Source organism: Mercenaria mercenaria, chromosome 2 (genome assembly GCF_021730395.1).
Source record: "Mercenaria mercenaria strain notata chromosome 2, MADL_Memer_1, whole genome shotgun sequence".
NCBI classification, from domain to species: Eukaryota; Metazoa; Mollusca; class Bivalvia; order Venerida; family Veneridae; genus Mercenaria; species Mercenaria mercenaria.
The window spans coordinates 25,206,350-25,229,892 of NC_069362.1; the positions used below are offsets into that span (position 1 = coordinate 25,206,350).

The 23,543-nt window shown below is 34.7% G+C and overlaps 1 protein-coding gene across 1 annotated transcript in view; it reads right to left on the reverse strand.

The window, feature by feature from the left end:
• Nucleotides 1-6,102: 6,102 nt before the first annotated feature.
• LOC123563550 (dynactin subunit 4-like) overlaps nucleotides 6,103-23,543 on the reverse strand; it is a 46,576-nt gene continuing 29,135 nt past the window's right edge. Inside the window, exons 8-13 of the mRNA XM_053532938.1 lie at nucleotides 23,227-23,336; nucleotides 20,349-20,422; nucleotides 19,893-20,049; nucleotides 17,618-17,715; nucleotides 14,002-14,080; nucleotides 6,103-12,816 (exon numbers count right to left, since the gene is read on the reverse strand). Coding sequence (XP_053388913.1) covers nucleotides 12,685-12,816; nucleotides 14,002-14,080; nucleotides 17,618-17,715; nucleotides 19,893-20,049; nucleotides 20,349-20,422; nucleotides 23,227-23,336 — 650 coding nt within the window. The 3' untranslated portion in view covers nucleotides 6,103-12,684. The remainder of the gene's footprint in view (nucleotides 12,817-14,001; nucleotides 14,081-17,617; nucleotides 17,716-19,892; nucleotides 20,050-20,348; nucleotides 20,423-23,226; nucleotides 23,337-23,543) is intronic.

Consider the following 23,543-nt stretch of genomic DNA (forward strand, 5'->3'; position numbering starts at 1 on the left):
TTTAAAGCAATAGCTTTGATAGTTTATGAGAAAAGTTGACTTAAACATAATACTCAACCAAGAAAATGATTTTCTAAGTCCAAAAGGGGCAATAATTATTGCAAAAAGCAGGATGGAGTTACGCTGCTTGCTGTACAGGGTCAGCTTATGATGGTGAACAAGTGTTGCAAGTTTCAAAGCAATAGCTTTGATAGTTTAAGAGAAAAAGTTGACCTAAACATAAAACTTAACCAAGAAATCTGATATTTTCTAAGTCCAAAAGGGGCCATAAATCTTGCAAAAAGCAGGATGGAGTTATGTTTCTTGCTGTACAGGGTCAACTTAGGATGGTGAACAAGTGTTGCAAGTTTTAAAGCAATAGCTTTGATAGTTTAGGATAAAAGCTGACCTAAACATAAAACTTAACCAAGAAAACTGATTTTCTAAGTCCAAAAGGGGCAATAAATCTTGCAAAAAGCAAGATGGAGTTATGTTTCTTGATGTACAGGGTCTGCTTATGATGGTGAACAAGTGTTCCAAGTTTCAAAGCAATAGCTTTGATAGTTTGGGAGAAAAGTTGACCTAAACATAAAACTTAACCAAGAAATCTGATATTTTCTAAGTACAAAAGGGGCCATAAATCTTGCAAAAAGCAAGATGGAGTTATGTTTCTTGCTATACAGGGTCAGCTTATGATGGTGAACAAGTATTCCAAGTTTCAAAGCAATAGCTTTGATAGTTTAGGAGAAAAGCTGACCTAAACATAAAACTTAACCAGGCAACGCCGACGCCGACAAACGCTCAAGTGATGACAATAACTCATCATTTTTTTTTCAAAAAATCAGATGAGCTAAAAAGGAGATTCTCTTCCACGTAATTTAAAAGGCAAACACACTTCTTCATGAGCTTGCCCAGTTAGCTCAATGGAGAGAGTGAAGATTGCGGAGTCGTGAGTTCGATCCCCGGGCGGAGCGTATGTTCTCTGTGACGATTTGATAGATGTTTGGGTTAACTGCCCATTATATAACTGAAATACTGTTGAAAACAGCGTTAAACTGAAAACGAACAAACAAACGAAACACTTCTTTATGGACCATCAAATCAGGAAATATACATAAGGTCATGATTGTATGAAGCGATTTATCCTCCTATTTTTATAAAATCGCTCCTCTAATCTTGAATACTGTCATAAAACAGGGAACATCAAGCAGTTCAAATGACAGAATTGTTAAAAGGTTAATCTATTTTAGCTCCGCCTGCCCATAATGTGAAAAGAGGATCTTACAACAAGAGGACCATGATGGTCCTGAATTGCTCACCTCTTCCCACATGACCCAGTTTTGAGTATGACATCGTTTTTTCTATTATTTGACATAGTGACCTAGTTTTTGAGCTCATGTGACCCAGTTTTGAACCTGACCTAGATATTATCAAGATAAAAATTCTGACCAATTTTCATGAAGATCCATTGAAAAATATGGTCTCTAGAGAGGTCACAATGTTTTTCTATTTTTATACCTACTGGCCTAGTTTTTGACCGCACGTGACCTAGTTTCTAAAATGACCTAGATATCATCAAGGTGAACATTCAGATCAATTTTCATGAAGATCCATTGAAAAATATGGCCTCTAGAGAGGTCAAAAGATTTTTCTAATTTTAGACCTACTGACCTAGTTTTTGACCGCAGTTGACCCAGTTTCAAACTTGACCTAGATGTCATCAAGATGAACATTCAGACCAACTTTCATACAGATCCAATGAAAAGTATGGCCTCTAGAGAGGTCACAAGGTTTTTTTATTATTTGACCTACTGACCTAGTTTTTAAAGGCAGGTGACCCAGTTTCAAACTTGACCTAGATATCATCAAGGTGAACATTTTGACAAATTTTCATGAAGATCCATTCAAGGGTATGGCCTCTAGAGAGGTCACAAGGTTTTTTTATTTCAAGACCTACTGACCTAGTTTTTGATCGCAGTTGACCCAGTTTCAAACTGGACCTATATATCATCAAGATAAACATTCAGACCAACTTTCATACAGATCCCATGAAAAATATGGCCTCTAGAGAGGTCACAACGTTTTTTCATTATTTGACCTACTGACCTACTTTCTGATGGCACATGACCCACTTTCGAACTTGACCTAGATATCATCAAGATGAACATTCTGACCAATTTTTATGGAGATCCATTCACAAGTATGGCCTCTAGAGAGGTCACAAGGTTTTTCTATTATTTGACCTTATGACCTAGTTTTGGACCGCACGTGACCCAGTTTCGAACTTGACCTAGATATCATCAAGGTGAACATTCTGACCAATTTTCATGAAGATCAATTGAAAAATATGGCCTCTAGGGAAGTCACAAGGATTTTCTATTTTTAGACCTACTGACCTAGTTTTGGACCGCAGTTGACCCAGTTTCGAACTTGACCTAGATATCATCAAGATGAACATTCTGACCAATTTTCATGCAGATCCCATTAAAAATATGGCCTCTACAGAGGTCACAAGGTTTTTCTATTATTTGACTTACTGACCTAGTTTTTGAAGGCATGTGACCCACTTTCAAACCTGACCTAGATATCATCAAGATGAACATTCTGACCAATTTTCATGAAGATCTCATGAAACATATGGCCTCTCTAGAGGTCACAAGGTTTTTCTATTTTTAGACCTACTGACCCAGTTTTTGACCGCACGTTACCAAGTTTCGAATCTGAACTAGATATCATCAAGATGAACATTCAGACCAACTTTCATACAGATCCCATAAAAAGTATGGCCTTTAGAGAGGTCACAAGGTTTTTCTATTATTTGACCTACTGACCTAGTTTTTGATGGCACGTAACCCAGTTTCGAACTTGACCTAGATATCATGAAGATGAACGTTCTGACCAATTTTCATGAAGATCTTGTGAAATATACGGCCTCTAGAGAGGTCACAAGGTTTTTCTATTTTTAGACCTACTGACCTAGTTTTTGACCTCACTTGACCCAGCTTCGAACTTGACCTAGATATCATCAAGATGAACATTCTGACCAATTTTCATGAAGATCTTGTGAAATATATGGCCTCTAGAGAGGTCACAAGGTTTTTCTATTTTTAGACCTACTGACCTAGTTTTTGAAGGCACGTGACCCAGTTTCAAACTTGACCTAGATATCATCAAGGTGAACATTCTGACCAACTTTCATAAAGATCCCATGAAAAATGTGACCTTTAGAGTGGTCACAAGCAAAAGTTTACGGACGGACGCACGCACGCACGCACGGACGACGGACGCCGTGCGATCACAAAAGCTCACCTTGTCACTTTGTGACAGGTGAGCTAAAATTGCTCGGACAAAGTTTGGTGAAGATCCATACTGTTGTTGATGAGAATTGTTTAAACGAGTCGTCTATTTTTTTGCTCTGGCGGCCCCTATAGCGACCAAGGATAATCAAAAGAACAACTTTTCATTACAAGTTGTTTGAAGGATTTCTATATTCAGCTCTAGCAGACACTAACAGGCCCAAGCAAAACAATTTGTAAGAAAACTTAAGAGAATATATTACAAGGATGCTACCAAAAAGGTTAGAAGATACATCATGATGTTCATGACAAGATATTGTTTATTGAATTTATAGTCTTAGTGACATCTGAAAGCAGAACTCTACAAGGATGCTACAAACCAAGTTTGGTAAATATATATCCAGTCGTTCATAAGATGTTTAACAAGAGCTGTCCGTAAGACAGCCAAGCTCGACTATTCGAAATATTGTCACAGAAGCAGGAAATTATTACCCAAAATGTTAAATATCAAAAGAGTTTTAAGTTCGAAAGGGGACATAATTTGACCAAAATACATATCAGAGTTATGGGACTTGGTGCTATTAACTAGTTTTATAACCCCGAAGAAACATATTAAGTTTCAATTCAATATCTGCATTAGTTTTGGGGATAGTAACTTGCATGTAAAACTTTAACCAGAATTTTCTAAGTCCAAAAGGGGGCATAATTTGCTCAAAATACATGTTAAGAGTTATGGAACTTGACCCAGTGAGGTTGGTAATTGACCTAGAAAAAGAATAAATAAGTTTCAAAGCTATATGCCTTTTGGTAATAGCTGTATGTACTTGCACGCAAAACTTTAACCAGGATTTTCTAAGTCCAAAAAGGGGCATAATTTGCCCAAAATACATGTCAGAGTTATAGGACTTGGTGCTATCAACTAGTTTTATAACCCCGAAGACACATGTGAAGTTTCAATTTAATATCTGTAGTAGTTTTGGAGATAGTTACTTGCATGTAAAACTTTAACCAGGATTTTCTAAGTCCAAATGGGGGCATAATTTGGCCAAAATACATGTCAGAGTTATGGGACTTGACCCAGGGAGGTAGGTAATTGATCTAGAAAAAGAAAAAATAAGTTTCAAATCTATATGCCTTTTAGTAATAGCTGTATGTACTTGCACGCAAAACTTTAACCAGAATTTTCTAAGTCAAAAAGGGGGCATAATTTGCCCAAAATAAAGGTCAGAGTTATGGAACTTGGTGCTATCAACTAGTTTTATAACCCCGAAGACACATGTGAAGTTTCAATTCAATATCTGCATTAGTTTTGGAGATAGTAACTTGCATGTAAAACTTTAACCAGAATTTTCTAAGTCCAAAAGGGGGCATAATTTGGCCAAAATACATGTCAGAGTTATGGGACTTGACCCAGTGAGGTAGGTAATTGATTTAGAAAAAGAAAAAATAAGTTTTAAATCTATATGCCTTTTAGTAATAGCTGTATGTACTTGCACGCAAAACTTTAACCAGAATTTTCTAAGTCCAAAAGGGGCATAATTTGGCCAAAATAAAGGTCAGAGTTATGGGACTTGGTGCTATCAACTAGTTTTATAACCCCGAAGACACATGTGAAGTTTCAATTCAATATCTACATTAGTTTTGGAGATAGTAACTTGCATGTAAAACTTTAACCAGAATTTTCTAAGTCCAAAAGGGGGCATAATTTGCTCAAAATACATGTTAGAGTTATGGAACTTGACCCAGTGAGGTTGGTAATTGACCTAGAAAAAGAATAAATAAGTTTCAAAGCTATATGCCTTTAAATGATAGCTGTATGTACTTGCATGCAAAAACTTAACCAAGGTGTGACGCCGACGCCGACGCCAGGGTGAGTAGAATAGCTAGACTATTCTTCGAATAGTCGAGCTAAAAATGTTCTGTTTTCAGCTTTAACATCCCCTAAGAGACCAAGTGGAGTAATTTGAACAAAATTAAGAGAACTTTTCAATAAAGATACAAACTTTGGTGAAGATCCCTTAAATGAATCATAAGATGTCATCTATATATTTTTATGTATCAACAAAGGGGTCAGGCAAAAGTATTCAAACAAAGGACTTTTCAAGGACACTTATAACCAGGTTTGGTGAAGATCTACCAAGTGCTTCATGAAAAGAAGTTTCTAATTTTAGCTCTTGTAACCCTTAAAACGGGTCATAGAAAAACCATTTGAAAATCCTGAAGAGCAGACCTTACAAGGACATACAGATCAAGCTATGTAAAGATCCATCTGCTGGTTCATAAGTCAACTGATTGTTTTTAGCTCAAGCAATCCCAAAATTAACCCAGCAATACCATTTGAATAAACTTTTGAGATATCCATGCAGGATGCATCTGACCAAGTTAGGTAAAGAACAATAATGTGGTTCATGGAAAGAAATGAGGTCCTTTTTATAGTATGTACAAGTGACATCAAAAATGTAAAAACTTGTATTAAACAGTGTTTTCATTATGTGACCATTGACCACAAAAAATCAACCTTAACAGGTAAAACTGTCTGTATAAGTATCTAATATACAACCATATATGAAACTTCCTGCCACTACAAATGCATACAAACAACCTTTCAAACAATTGAATGGACTACAAGAAAGCTTATCCATCATATAAACAATAATGTATCAATATTACAAACTTTGGTGCACATGACACATCAACAGTTTAACATACTGCTGCACTTAAAATGTACATGTATTACGAGACCTCTTAATACAAGGACTACTGTATACATATGCAAACCAACAAACACTACCCATGTATTTGTTGAGCTGATAAAACAAACACAGTACATGTTTATCCATTTATTAGCGAAAAAATTCATTTCTTTTCATTTTCCAGGTACCTCTAATAAATTCATTACATAATACATTAAACCATATAGATAAGCTCGATATAGTGGCATAGGTATGGGAATCCCAAAGTAATAGAGATAAAAGTAATTCAACAATATAATACAGTCACCAACAGATACAAAGATAACTGGGGATTTTTTGGGGTATGTTAAACACTCCTACATAAATTCTAATCATTACTGTTTGCTTTTTATCAATACCTTTTACAAGAGTATTTGTTACATTGTATTAAAAAGAACTACCTCACAGTTGAAACTATCATGTAAGTCAATATGTATATAAAATCAATTTTATTTTTTGTCCCTTACAGAGACTTCTGTTAGCTCAGTCATTTAAGTTTTTCCTGTGTGGAACAATGCAAACTTTTTCTTCACAGATATCATGAGGAAACAAGAGCTGTCGGATGACAGCGCGCTCGACTATTCGAAGAATTGATTGAAGAATGGGGTCAAAATATTTCCATAGATTTTCAGACTAAACAAAAAAAATGGATTAAACAAAAAATGTTCCTGTATTTGTGGATTTTGATTAGTCTTGCACTAAATGGCAATGTGTGACCATGATGGCAAATATGTTAAGTTATATGTTAGGCAAAACATGGACTTATATGAAAAATTTAACTAATTTCCAAGTCCAAAAAGGGCCATAATTCAGTCAAAATAGTTGACAGAGTTATGTACTCTTGCCTACAGATGGAAATCATGTTGATAAACTAGTGTTAAAAGTTTCAAAGCCACAGTTCAGATAGTTTTGACAAAACGCTGACTTGTAAGAAAAACTGAACAAATTAGAAAGTCCAAAAAGGGCCATAATTCAGTCAAAATAGTTGTCAGAGTTATGTACTCTTGCCTAGAGATGGAAATCATAATGATAAACAGGTGTTTAAAGTTTAAAAGCCATATGTCAAATAGTCTTGACAAAACATGGACATTTACAAAACAGAACCAGTTTCCAAGTTCAAAAAGGGCCATAATTCAGCCAAAAAAGACGAGAGAGTTACGTACTCTTGCCTATTGATAGAGACTATTATACTGAACAAGATATAAAAGTTTCAAAGCCATATGTCAAACACTTTACACAAAATATAAACTGGTACGAAAAACTTAACCAAGATTTCTAAGTCAAAAGGGGCCATAATTCAGTCAAAATGTTTGATGTAGTTATGTACTCTTGCCTACAACTGGATATTGTGACGGTAAACAAGTGTTGAAAGTTTCAAAGCTTTATCTCAAAAGACTTTGTCAAAATGTGGACTGGTACGAAAAACTTAACCAAGATTTCTAAGTCAAAAAGGGGCCATAATTCAACCAAAATGCTTGATGGAGTTATGTACTCTTGCCTACAACTGGACATGGTGATGGTAAACAAGTGTTGAAAGTTTCAAAGCTTTATCTCAAAAGACTTTGTCAAAATATGAACTGGTACGAAAAACTTAACCAAGATTTCTAAGTCAAAAGGGGCCATAATTCAGTCAAATGCTTGACAGAGTTATGTACTCTTGCCTATAACTGGACATGGTGATGGTAAACAAGTGTTGAAAGTTTCAAAGCTTTATCTCAAAAGACTTTGTCAAAATATGAACTGGTACGAAAAACTTAACCAAGATTTCTAAGTCAAAAGGGGCCATAATTCAGTCAAAATGCTTGACAGAGTTATGTACTCTTGCCTATAACTGGACATGGTGATGGTAAACAAGTGTTGAAAGTTTCAAAGCTTTATCTCAAAAGATTTTGTCAAAATGTGGACTGGTTTCGAAAAACTTAACCAGGGTGTGACGCCGACGCCGACGCCGTGGTGAGTAGGATAGCTCTACTTATTCTTCGAATAGTCGAGCTAAAAAGCACAACCATACAATGTACACACATTTAACGTAGGCCTATATTGCAAGCCTTTATACACATTTAACAACACAAAGGTCAGATATCTAAATTGATGGTTGATTAAGAAGTTCTTGTACTACATATAGACAGAGGCGATACACTAGTTTTACGATTAGCCCTTAAACTACATGTACAACTGACATTCATCGTGTACAAACATCTAACAATAAATAATAACAGATATCAACAAGAGGGCCATGATGGCCCTATATCACTCACCTGTTATCATTGCACTTGAGGACAAGAAGGTCCTCAGAAAAAATATCTAAGCCCAAAGGACAGGAACAACAAAGGGAAGAAATTCAACCAAAAAGAAAAAAAAATTCTTACAAGGTACAGATATGTCAAAATACACCTAAAAATTGGAGGTACCATCCATGTTGTACCACAGAAAAGTGGTCTCAGTTTTTCCCTACGGCCAATAATAAAAAAGTTACTAAAAATTAGCTATTTATAGTAATGTAAAAGGGAAGTAATTAAAAAAAGAATTATTGTAAGTGAACAAAAGAAGGATCTGCCAAATAAATCTGTTGACATAAATGAAATTTCAGATCAGTATCTTCATTAGTTATGGAGATATACCCATTTTAATTTGAAATAAAGGGAGGTAATTTGACATAAAATCAGTCCATGGTTATCTACCATGATTGGCTCAGTCAAACTAATGACAATAATGAAATTTCAAATAAGTCCTATAAGGACTTACTGATATAAATCCATTTTGATTACAATCAGGGGAGGTAATCGGATATAAAATAACTCTGGAACCTACAATTGGATCTGATTTGTCACGGAATCCAAGATTTATTGTTGTTGAAGATATTTTGGAAGTTTGTATCAAATAAAACCATAAATGAAGTCTCTATATGGCTGCAAAAGCCAAAATAGCCAATTTTGGACCTTTAAGGGGCCATAACTCTGGAACCCATGATGGAATCTGGCCAGTTCAAGAAAAGAACCAAGATCTTGTGGTAATAAAAGTTGTGTGTAAGTTTGGTTAAAATCAAATCATAAATGAAGCTGCTATTGTGCAAACAAGGTCAAAATAGCTAATTTTGGCCCTTTCAGGGACCATAACATTGAAACCCATTATAGAATCTGGCCGGTTCAAAAAAGGAACCGAGATCTTATGGTGACACAAGTTTTGTGCCAGTTTGATTAAATTCAAATCATAAATGAAGCTGTTATTGTGCAGACAAGGTCAAAATAGCTAATTTTGGCCCTTTCAGGAGCCATTACTCTGGAACGCATAATGGAATCCGGCCAGTTCAAGAAAGGAACCAAGATCTTATGGTGATACAAGTTGTGTGCCAGTTTGGTAAAAATCAAATCATAAATAAAGCTGCTATTGTGCAGACAAGATCAAAATAGCTAATTTTGGCCCTTTCAGGGGCCATAACTATGGAACCCATAATGGGATCTGGCCAGTTCAAGAAAGGAACCGAGATCTTATGGTGATACAAGTTGTGTGCCAGTTTGGTAAAAATCAAATCATAAATAAAGCTGCTATTGTGCAGACAAGGTCAAAATAGCTAATTTTGGCCCTTTCAGGGGCCATAACTCTGGAACCCATAATGGGATCTGGCCAGTTCAAGAAAGGAACCGAGATCTTATGGTGATACAAGTTGTGTGCAAGTTTGGTTAAAATAAAATCATAAATGAAACCACTATCGTGCAGACAAGAAATTGTTGACGCACGGACGGACTGACGATGGACGAAGGGTGATCACAAAAGCTCACCTTGTCACTATGTGACAGGTGAGCTAAAAATAGACTTGATGTACACAGTTTTTAATCTCATGTGCTCTTTAATCAATCTTATTTTTCTATCTTCCTATGTCAAGAAATGCACACAAAAACTGCACATATAATGGTCAATTATTTTCCAAAATATCGGAATAAAGTAACAGAAAATAGTTTTGTCATTTATAGCAAAATTAAATGATGAATTTACCTTATAAACCAAAGATAGTTTCCAATAGAACAGGACTAGTTCACAATCAAATAAATAAATTGACATTCCAATTTGTTACATATGGTTTTGTCAATTCATGTTAACTTCAAGTGGTACAAGAAATACAGGCACCTGACTACTGACCTTGAACTGTGACCATGATCTTGAGCTGAGGTAGTTGCAATGTATTCTTCACCAGAAAATTCAACTTTCAAAGTTCCGTAATAGATATGTAGTAGTTATGTATTTATCTTATCAACTTCTGAACCTGACCTGGAACTGCACAATTGTAATATGCCATCATCACATATAAATGAGGCGAACACTCGAGCCAAGGCTCATACAGATCTTAAAGCGCTTTAAGGTATACAGATTAGACCCAAGTTCCAAAGCTCATCAGTTCTGACCTTGACTTTGATCTGGAACATGTGGGACATGGGTTCTTCACATCATCTTCACAGGTGAATGTTTAACAAATGTTCATAAAAATCTACATGTGGTTTAGGAGATACCTACTGGTCAAAACCTTGAAGGACAGATCTATGGATTGATGGATAATAATAATATCAAACGAATTAAATAAAGCAGCAAAAAAAACAGCATTATGTACATGTACTTATTACTCCTGTGCCTCCAACACTGTTTTTTCTTTGAGCTTTCATTCCTGGGAAGAGTTATTTGATATTGTGAAAACTTGCCTGGCATTTGCTTTGTTCTATAGTAACTTTGTGTATGTATTTACATGTAAATGCCTTAAAATATCACTTATAACGAACATGGTTATAACAAATTTCAATAATTTCAACAAACAAAGAATAATTTCAAATGTCCCAATTTTCCCTTTCTTTATTCTATGCAACATAAAATGGTTACAAAGAACATGGTTATTCATAACTTTATCATGACATCATAGTACATTAGGGGTTCTAACTGACCAATCAGAGAGCTGCATTTTCGAGTACCTGCCAGTTTCCACTTGGGTATAACTAAGTATATTTACAATGAACATAATATTATAGTGACGTTAAAAATGAATATCATACTATTTTAAAAATCAAATTAAGATTTTTCACTGTACATGCCCCAGAAAATGCTACAAACAACAAAATTTTGAAGTTTCATTGAAACATTATATCCACTTCACTTCAGTTAAAAGTTTGAGATTTTACACAGGGAGTCTATGATAAAGTCCGAGTAAAATGTAATCAATACCCAAGTGAAATAAGTATCATTCCGCAATGTTTTGGACATGTTAAAATTATGATTGAACAGTGAATTACCAGATATAAGGAACGTATTTTCATTTCCCAATTCTGAAAAATAAGATACAGCAAAAACATAATAGCTGCTGATAATATAAGTGTTGCTCTACAATATGCTTTCTCATAATGAGTTCTGTATGTCTTAAAGCGGTCTTGATCAAATTATGAAAATGAGTTACAGTTAACTATTCAGCTCTTCTCAAAGGAGACTAGTAGAATATAAATAATCAAATGGTAGGTCAATCAAATAAACTACACTATTTGTGCACTTTTAGCAACAAGAAGAAATTCAAGGCAAGATAAATCAGTTCCTTATACATACATGTTTGTAATGCAAATAATACTACTTGTATTTTATAAGGAACTAATTCGCTATATAACAGACAGATTTTGCTGGTCCTCAGAAGTTTGCCACAACTGGATTTTACTGTATATGAAATACAGTGACAGTTTTAGTCATGTAAGTCCTTTTGAAACAAAACACCTCTGAATGTCAAAGAAAACAATAAACACAAGAAAAACAGATATGGTTTAAAAATAATGCTTTGTCTAACTTTAATCTGCACACAATAATTGATGATCATATTGCCAAACTGCTCTTTTATATTTTAACAATAGGATTGCTGATCTAATTTTACATGGTCTAAAATCATAAACTTACAATAACCTAAACAGCTATTGATTTTCACAACATACAAGCATATTATACAACTTTGTCTGATGTAACTGTAGATATGTATAGCAAAGGGTTCTATCACAATATCAAGTTGCACACATTTAGACTTAAGCTCTTTGCAAGAAAAATGGAATTTGGTCACACAATACCCATCTATGGTTTGTTTTTTTTTTTTCATTTCTGAAATTCATTTTTAGAACCCCTAAATGCAGAACACAGAAAAGACCACATAAAGTAAAACACTAGAGGTGGCTGGGCAGACAGATATAATGCAACCCTACCAAACCTGATTAGTCCCCAAAGTGATGTTTTTTAAAGCATCATTTTCCTTTGATACAAACAAGGGCCATATTTTATAATGAATTATTGTTCTTCCCTGTAATCCAGTCACTTCAATTACTATGTTCATTTTCCATAATGTTTTTGTGTCAGTGTGAAGGTAGTCTACAATGATGTCTGTGTCACCTTGTATGTGAAATAAATAATTAAAACATGCGGATGAGTAATGAAGGTGACTCAGGTGTTAAAAATTATGACAACAACTTAAGCATGATCAAATGTCTGTTTAGCACTAAATAGACTCGAAATGGGAATATAAATTTACAGATATTTATTCTGTTACAAAAAACAAATAAGCATTTTCAAATGCAACTAACACCATAATGTCCTAAGCCCACTTAATGCAACTACACGTATTTAAGTTAAGAACACAGTCATCTTATTGCTACAATGAAAAGTCACTGGTATCATTTAGAAGGAAGGGCTGTTCCAAGGTTGACAACTACCCGGTGTTCGAGCCAGACTATCTGCGGTTCTTGGTTTTCACTGGGTAGCGCAGCGGCAGTGTTTACATAATTGTGCTTCAGTATGAAACACACCTGAAATACAGTCATATCTATGTGATCATATTTTATATCATATGATATTTTATCTTATCATTATCACAACCAGGTAAATACACTGATATTATACATACTAGATAAAAACATCCCACAACGGACACAAAGACAGAAGCACATGATGTCTCAGTACAACAGCTTTCAAACATGCATATCTTGTCACTAAAATGGGGCAATGAATAAACACTACCTAAAGACCACCTGGATTTAAAAAATGACATAATCTAAAACTTGTTTGTTTCTTTATCTTATTGGGTTTTAAGTTTCACTTACACAATTTTGGGTCATATGGTGACATTCTAGCTTTTGATGATGAAGAAAGACCCCAGGTGACCCTCTGGGTATCATTTCAGCAAAGACAGGCATCTGGGTACAACCACCAACCTTAAGCCAGCTAGAAATCTAAAACTTGATGAAATACATATCTCTACCTTAACCTCCAGTATCAGACACAAGGAATGAATTATTGTATGAACCTTTGTAAACTGTCTGTTTGTTCTTGGACCTCTTTACTAGTACACTTTGACCTTGAACCCAAATAAGAGAAACTTACACCCACCACATCATCTCATACCAAACATTTGTGCCATGCATATAATGATCCTTCAAGAAGTTTTGTTGAGTGGACAAGAAATTCTACCTCAATGACCTTTGGTCTCACTATTTGACCTTGACCTTGAATCAACTTGGCTGATGACTTTTGCTATGTACATTCCAGCAAAACAATATACCCCTCCTTTGAAGGGGGTGGGGGGGGGGCATAAAAAAGATTACATGACTTTGATCTCACCCTGAAACCTTGACCTTGAACCAACATAGTCATATGCCTACTGGTAAGGAACATTTATGCCTGAGTATCCTTCAAGATACAGAGAGGTCACAGATTAAGCCAGACAGAGACATTAGCACAGATGGAAATACCGAATACCAGATTAAAATCAATTTGTCTTTTTTATTGATTTATGATAAACACTAAAAGATTTTCTAGCTAATAACATCATTCTCAACTAGGTGTGTAGCAATGAGGGACAAAAGATTTCCATCATTACGTACTTTGTGACCTCACATAAGGGAAAATGAGGTCATACATGATAAACTTCTATTATACCACAAGTTTCTGAGATTTAACATAACAATGGTTTACATTACAAAGTGAAATCACACCTTGATATCTCCATCCTGTACCAGGGGTGTTACTTTGAAGATCACTCCTAGTTTGTTAGCTTTACGGAATGATACCACACTGAAAATAGATATTAATAGACACATGACTTACATTAATCAGGTCGCATGATGTTATCAATTATCAATAAAATGCCTATTTCAAAAACATTTGGAAAATTACAACATACACAAATTATACATATTAGAGTCTTCATTATTAAATCAAGGCCATGAAGTTAAAGACTAGATAATTCAATATCAAGCAATTTCAAACTGTAATTTCATTTTAAACATATATAAAGTCAAAATAAATAATAACTACTCTAAAACACACTTTTCTCAAGTAGTAATAAGTTTTGGGGTACAACTGCTATTTCAAGGCCACATTAATAGTGAATATACAATAAATAAGAATTTACTCATTTGCTGATACATATTTTAGTGGACAGAAGCTATCAAAGCATCCAAGAAAATTAGTCCTCTACAAATCTGAACAATTTTACAACAAATACAATCAAATATAATTCATTTGAAAACTGGTTACTTGAAGCTTATTATCACACAATGCTAACACTGATAGAAATCTGTCCATTGATAACAGTTAAACACTTAATTGTTAACTACATTTTGAGAGCATAATTTTTGTATCATTTTTATGTTAAAATCCCTAGCATACTGTACATAGGATAATATTTGCAATAAATACTTTTGTTCATATCTGAGAATCTGCGAGTTGCTTATTTAAAACTGTTGTGTTATTACTTAAGTTAACACCCCTTTAAATAATAAATGGTACTGCCAAAATTGGATGATGAACCAGTCCATTTTAGAAATTTAGCAGGGTAAAGGTTAACAAAGCAAGTGATACTACTCTCTATCAAAACACCAAATAAAAGCAACACAAAAAATAACTAATCTACAGTGATCAAGGCTGCCATTTAAGTCTAGAACAAGTTTTTAATAAGACTGAATCCATGTTGTTTTTTCTTCAATAGATTCATTTCAAAAGTAAATCTTGATAAGGAAATGAATAATCTTTGACAAGTGTATTTTGTGGTTCATAGTTTTAAAATAACTATGGACTTTGTAATGGGGGTTTTGGAGACTTTTAAACATGACAAATAAAACTAAAGTAGAAAAGGAAAAAGGAAATAAGTATTTGTCAAATGATTATGAAACTTCTGTCTGTAGCTTCCACTATAATGTAGCAGGTGTAAAGTGTTATTAATCATATTCTATTTCTATCTGTGGTATACAAAACAAGAGGACCATGATGGTCCTGAATCGCTCACCTATCCCCACATGACCCAGTGTTCAACTGAGTATGACATCGTTATTTCTATTATTTGACATAGTGACCTAGTTTTTGAGCACATGTGACCTAGACATCATCAAGATAAAAAATTCTGACCAATTTTCATGAAGATCCATTGAAAAATATGGCCTCTAGAGAGGTCACAAGGTTTTCCTATTATTTGACCTAATGACCTAGTTTTTGAAGGCACGTGACCCACTTTTAAACTTGACCTAGATATCATCAAGGTGAACATTCTCACCAATTTTCATGAAGATCTCATGAAAAATATGGCCTCTAGAGAGGTCACAAGGTTTTTCTATTTTTCGACCTACTGACCTAGTTTATGACCGCACATGACCCTGTTACAAACCTGACCTAGATATCATCAAGCTGAACATTCTCACCAATTTTCATGAAGATCCATCGAGAAATATGGCCTCTAGAGAGGTCACAAGGTTTTTTCTATTTTTAGACCTACTGACCTAGTTTTTGACCCCACATGACCCAGTTTCGAATTTGACTTAGATATCATCAAGATGAACATTCTGACCAATATTCATGAAGATCTCATGAAAAATATGGCCTCTAGAGAGGTCACAAGGTTTTTCTATTTTTAGATCTACTGACCTAGTTTTTAACCCCACATGACCCAGTTTCGAACTTGACCTAGATATCTTCAAGGTAAACATTCTGACCAATTTTCATGAAGATTCATTGAAAAATATCGCCTCTAGAGAGGTCACAAGGTTTTCCTATATTTAGACCTACTGACCTAGTTTTTGACCGCACGTGACCCAGTTTCGACCTTGACCTAGATATCATCAAGGTGAACATTCTGACCAATTTTCATGAAGATCCATTGAGAAATATGGCCTCTAAAGAGGTCAAAAGGTTTTTCTATTTTTAGATCTACTGACCTAGTTTTTGATCCCACATGACCCAGTTTCGAACTTGACCTAGATATCATCAAGGTGAACATTCTGACCAATATTCATGAAGATCTCATGAAAAATATGGCCTCTAGAGAGGTCACAAGGTTTTTCTATTTTTAGATCTACTGACCTAGTTTTTAACCCCACATGACCCAGTTTCGAACTTGACCTAGATATCATCAAGATGAACATTCTGACCAATTTTCATGAAGATCCATTGAGAAATATGGCCTCTAGAGAGGTCACAAGGTTTTTCTATTTTTAGACCTAATGACCTAGTTTTTGACCCTACGTGACCCAGTTTCGAACTTGACCTAGATATCATCAAGGTAAACATTCTGACCAATATTCATGAAGATCTCATGAAAAATATGGCCTCTAGAGAGGTCACAAGGTTTTTCTATTTTTAGACCTACTGACCTAGTTTTTGACCCCACGTGACCCAGTTTCGAACTTGACCTAGATATCATCAAGGTGAACATTCTGACCAATTTTCATGAAGATCTTGTGAAATATATGGCCTCTAGAGAGGTCACAAGGTTTTTCTATTTTTAGACCTACTGACCTAGTTTTTGATGGCACGTGACCCAGTTTCGAACTTGACCTAGATATCATCAAGGTGAACATTCTGACCAACTTTCATAAAGATCCCATGAAAAATGTGACCTCTAGAGTGGTCACAAGCAAAAGTTTACGGACGCACGGACGCACGGACGGACGACGGACGACGGACACCGCGCGATCACAAAAGCTCACCTTGTCACTTTGTGACAGGTGAGCTAAAAAAGCAAAAATACACATTATACTACATGTACTATTATCTTTAAGTACAATGTACAAGGTTAAATCTACAATCAACAGTTGTCATCTGATAAAGTTCATGTTTAATCGACCTGTAAAACACAGTGGAAATTCCAAACTGAAAATAGATTTTTCTCTAAAGGGAGACAACCTTATATGAAAATCAAAAATATTAAACTTAAATTGTTTGCCTTGGCTGGACCAAATCTGTTAATATATCACAGAAGATGAAACTTTTATGATAAACGAGATAAATGTATCACAACAAAATTATTGATACTACTTGCAATTAACCTTTACCCTGCGGCAAGAGCTTCTGTCTTTGCAACCAGTGCAGATCAAGATCAGCCTGCAAAACTGTGCAGGCTGATCTTGGTCTGCACTGAATGCAAATTTACTCAGTAAATTTTCAGTGAACACCCCTTTGAAAAATAAATGGTACTGCCCAAATTGAATGATGGACCAGTCCATTTTAGAAATTTAGCAGGCTAAAGGTTAAGACATAATATATCTATTAAGAAACTCTATTTATAGCCTCAAGACTGCATCATAAACATCAAACTACAGAACTGGAAAGTTTAAATACCTGGAGTCATCCTTAAAGTCCTGTTGTGCATGTAAATCATCGTACATTGTAGTATCATCACGATGGGCAAGTATCAACTCCTTCTTCGGTAGCTCAATCTACAATACATTAATTATATCAGTGCATTGTAGACTTGGTAAATTTTGCAATACCTACATGTTCACATTCAAAGTAGAAAATGAATTTAAATAAATCTGTCATTTACATGTCATTTACAGACAGGTAAGCATGCAGTTTGTATCCTGTAAACATGTTTGATGAGGGCCAATTTCGTCCAGTCATACAAACACCTCAATAAACCTGTAAATTTACATGGAAGTATATTTACCTAAGGACTACTTGTACCAAAATATAAAGGTTTATCCTATTAAAGTTTGATTTAGATTATTTATTTTACATCATTTGTAGAGAAAGCTTTTTCAAGTAAGCTTTGTTTGATCACTGTATCCTGGATCTCTCACTTGTACTTGAGTTAATGCAGGTATTAAGGAAACTGTAGTTCAATTCCATTCTCACTAGGAATCAAACCCTCAACCTTAAGGCACTTATCTCCTGTATCAATAAGAGCCATGTTAGACATGGCCAATCCCCCCGCGGGGCATATTATAATTGAAGGCTAAAGTTCCTGGCAAGTTAGTGTCTGAAAGTATTAATTTTGGGGAAAGCTTTGAAGAACCATTTAGTTTTGGTCCGCATCAGGGGTTTTAAAGATGTGAAAGAAAGAATAAGTCAGTGGTGAGGTGGTTTACTGCTAAATTTTATTAATTTTCATGAACAGTATAGCTATGATGTTTTCCTATATGGCTACTGTAAAAAGAAGGAATGGAAAGCTAACCGGGAACACGAGTGCCAGAATGTCACAATATATGCCCGTCACAGCAAATTTCTTTAGTCTAGCAGCTGTATTTGCAAATGGAATTTTAATTTTGTGCTTGTTTAGTAATCATTGTAAGTCTTTTGTTTTTCTAAGTCCACAAAAAACTCCTTACCAGGTGGATATCTTAAAATACACATAAAATTGGAAAGTAACATCCATGTTGTACCACAGAAAAGTGGTCTTGTTTTTTCCCTACGGTCAATTATAAAAAAAGTTACAATATAAGTTATTTATAGTAACAACTAAGGGGAGTTAATCTTAAAAAAAAAAAAAAAAAAAAAAAATTGCAAGTCCACAAAAAAATCTTTACCAGGTAGACACTGGTCAAAATACACCTCAAAATTGGATGTAGCATGCATGTTGTACTACAGAAAAGTTGTCTCGATTTTTCCCTACGACTAGTAATGAAAAAGTTACAATAAAAGCTATTTAAAGTAACAACAAAGGGAGGTAATTCTAAAGAAGGGAACTGCGCATGACACTTCGTCTCATGATGGTGTATAATTGTGCCAAGTTACATCAAAATCCCTCCATGCATGAAAAAGAAATGCTTCGGACAATGTCATTCTTGTATCTGACCTTTGGCCTCTCAGTGTGACCTTGACCTTAGACCTAGGACCTGGATCTTGCGCATGACATTCTGTCTCGTGGTGGTGAACATTTGTGCCAAGTTATATCAAAATCCCTCTATGCATGAAGAAGAAATGCTCGGACAATTTTTTTAAGAAAATAAGATAAAGGGGAATAACTCAAAAATAGGCAAGGTAGAGGTATTGTTCTTGCACACTGCACTTCCTCCCAATGTGTTCTATCAGTGTATGAAGTCTGAAGAAAATCCCTCCAGTACTTTTGGAGTTATGCTCCGGACAAAATTTTTTAAGAAAATAAGATAAAGGGGAATAACTCAAAAAATAGGCAAGGTAGAGTTATTGTTCTTGCACACTGCACTTCCTCCCAATGTGTTCTATCAGTGTATGAAGTTTGAAGAAAATCCCTCCAGTACTTTTGGAGTTATGCTCCGGACAAAGATCGTTGCGGATGCACGCACGGACGGAGAGCATTTCTAATATCCCCTTCGCCTTTGGCGGGGGGATAAATAAGCCTGTGAAGGGCACTTGTTTGTAGGATCTATACTGACTAACTTAGCAGTGACTGATTCTTGTTCAGCTATTTAAGCTTGTAAAAACTGTATAATTCACGTTAGTATTAGCAGGGTAGTTTAAGCCGGGTTAGGGAAAGTCAAAACATCCTTTCTACCTCAACCATACATTAGTAGACTGCTTCTCCTTCAGTTTATCCAGCTTGTACCAAATGCATATTTGTGTTAGTACTGGCAGGGTTAGAAAATGCCAGAACAACATTTCTCCTTTCTATCTAGAAAGTCTATATTGATCCTACCTTAGCAGTGACTGATTCTCCTTCAGCTGCTTCAGCTTGTAAAAACTGTATCTTCGTGTTGGTATTGGCAGGGTTAGAGAATGTCAAAACAACCTTTGTATCCTTCTTAAACTTCAGTTCTCCAGGCTGTACAACTCTTATCTCTGGGATGTGAAGCCTGTTTAATATATTACATTTTATACAGGACAAAGATAACAAATAAACTCATTATGAAAATTCAAACTGTTTGTACTTCACTTACAGAGAATGAAAGCCCTGTTACCTTGGTATATTTTAAAGAAAATAACTTACCAATTCAAGATGTCCTTTTAGTTTTTAAAGGTTTTTTTTAGTGTCTGGTGTTAAAAATAACAAATCTTATCCATAATTATGGTAAGACTGCAAAGTGGCCAAAAAATGTACTTATGTCTGAGATCAAAAAACAATAGAGGAAAAGATGGTGAAGTCTGTACTTACAGAGCAATAAGCTGTATCTTGAACTTGATAGACAGCGGGTTGAACTCCGGTTTGCTTAAATTATGTTCACATTCCTACAAACAAAAATAATTATTTCATTATATTTGACGACTGAAAATTTAAATTTCCTTGGAAAACCAAGACTGGCTGGACCATTTCCAATACAGTGCATCTTTCTAGTGAAATATGTACACAAATACAGATTAGTCGCTACAATATAGTTTTTGATAACTTCTGTGTATATTATACAACAGTCTGTAATCTGAAAAAGTGATTTTGAACTACTTAACAATACTAGGATAGGCGATATAATTACGAAATATTTACTGCCCCTCTGCAAATAAAGACTTGTTCATATTCAAAATTGGCCATAACTCTAGAAATTAAGGTCCTGGATACATAATTTTTCAATTCACTGTATTGAATCATGGAAATGTAAAAAACAGATATCCTAGTAGTCTTGTAGAGTCTATTCAGTGACCTACTTGTAACATTATATTTTTGTAAGGTTAAAAGTTTGCTATATTTGAAATTGAATTGGTTCTTCTGGTAGAGTATTTATGATATATCCTTTGCGCACCTGGCCAATTTTTACAGCTATTGCCTGTAGCGTATAGAAATGGGTAAAAAATTCCTTGCCTCAAAACCGGGCCAATCTTTACAGCGATTGACTGCAGCGTTATGAGACGGGTGCCTTTTTTGCAGGTTTAAAACCGGACGCGAGATCTGACGTATTTTCAGAAAAGGGTACATTTAACAACGTTAAAATGAACCCGAATACGTTTTTCTCTGTTGTAGCTGTTTCTTCAGCTCAAGAGCAGATTTTCATTATAATGACTTCATTTACCGTATAAAAGGGTATAAAATAACCATATATACGTTCTTCAACGATACAGTGCTCTTTCAGGTAAGAACCCAATATACGTTCTTCAATGATACAGTGCTTTCGGGTAATGCAAAAACCGTTAACATAGAACCCACTTATATACACTGCAGGCAATTCATGTATTATTTATTATAATTATATAGTATAAATAAAGTAGGCAATATTATAAAACATGTATGTGAACCATCCTATTGCGTATTCATGTTCAAACAAATATTGTCATTTCTGCTGTGTTTTAGCAACAATTTGAACGTTGATAGACGTAATAAATACGGTTGTGAACGTTACCAGATGAAGAGTCCTAACTTTTGCCAACATGCCCACAACGTTCAAATACGTATTTTAAAAATAATCAATAATGATCGATATTACCATTAAGATCGACTTTATTGATCACTTTTATAATTTTATCGAGATAACCCATATATTGTCTCCAAATCTACATAAGTCTTATGTTTGTCTTATAAGGCTTTATTATGCCTGACTGGAATTTAAATAGGTCAAGGTTTTCTCAAATTTTGCTTAAATTATGCAAATTTGACAGTTTATTGATTTATATCGATAAAAATAGGTATTTTAAATAAAGACATTCCTAACAAAATTTATTTATCATGAATTTAACAGGTAAAATATTAAGATAGTTAAAGAAAATTTTAAGTCTGTTTTTAGAAGCATAAGTAATAAACGTTTCAATTTCAGGAATTAAAAATAAAAAAATAAAAGTTTCAGGGTTCCTACGCTAAAATGGGGTCAGGTTTTGAGGATAGAAAAATTTACCCCGTTTAAAAGCGTTATAGGCATTCACTGTAAATATTGGCCCGTTTTTTGAGACTCAAAAATTTTACCTGTTTCACTACGTTACCGGTGCACAAAGGATATGTTTAACATATAAAATCTTTTCTAACAATAATAGCATTTGTTGCAGGTATGTACTTTAGACAGACAGGAAAAATAGTTAAAATAAATCCCTCACAAAAGTTTCTGATTTTAAATAATTTATAAGTAAATGCTTATGTCTATGATATGTGTCTAAACCTTTTGAATGCTGGACCACTGGACAAACCTTATATCTCACTGACCAACATATGACCACATATTTATTCTAAGGTTTACAACTGTACAGCATCCGAGAGCTGAAACAGAAAATACCATTCATCTCTGTGATCTAAGATATTTATCTGTTGGATTTAAAATCTACAGCATTTGTGGGCTAGAACCTTCCTTACATCTCATTGACCTAGTTGTAATAAGATATTTATCTCTGGGATATAAATCTAAAGCTTCTGAAGACCACAGCAACTTACCTATAAGTTGATGTGTATGTCTAGGATATTATAAACATATGGCATGTGATGGCCAGGACTTAACCTACATCTGAGCCACCTAAGTATAAGTAGATGCTTATGTCTAGGACATTACAAATCTGCAGCTTCTGAAGGCCAGGACCTATTTTACATCTCAGCAACCTATGTATAAGTAGATGTTTATGTCTTGGACATAAATCTATAGCTTCCAAGAGCACATGACCTAGCAGCCTATATAAACAGATGTTTATATCTTGTATATAAAGCTACATATTTGAGGGCCAGAATCTATCTTACATCTCAGTGACCTAGGTATAAATATGCATTTATTTCTAGGTTATAAATCTACAGCTTCTTAGGGGCAGAACCTACCTTACATCTCACTGACATACATATAAAATGTTTATGTCTAGGTTATAAATCTACAGCTTGTGAGGGCAAGGACATACCTTACATCTCAATGACCTAGGTATAAATACATGTTTATGTCTTGGATATAAACCTACATCTTTCAGGGCTAGGACCTACCTTACATCTCAGCGACCTACGTATATGTAGATGTTTATGTCTAGGATATGAATCTACAGTTCTGAAAAATAACGACCTACCTTACATCTCAGCGACCTACATATAAGTAGATGTTTATGTCTAGGATATAAATCTACAGCTTGAGAAAACCAGGACCTACCTTACATCTCAGCGACCTACGTATAAGTAGATGTTTATGTCTAGGATATAAATCGACAGCTTCTGAGGGTTGAAACTCTGGACTAGCTAGTCTCTGACTGATTGTTGTCTCTGCAAAAACCAAAGAAAATATTCTCACTGCTGATTCAATTCTATTCAATTTCTATTGCAACTATAAAACTGCAAATTTTACAAAGGAGAAATGAAATCTTTCTTTGATGATTACTAAGAGCGGAAGAATCTTGTTAGCTTAAAACTTTTAGTTAAAGTATTAGGTTGAAGGAAAAATCCCTGTAACTATGTTTTTAAGCACTAAAG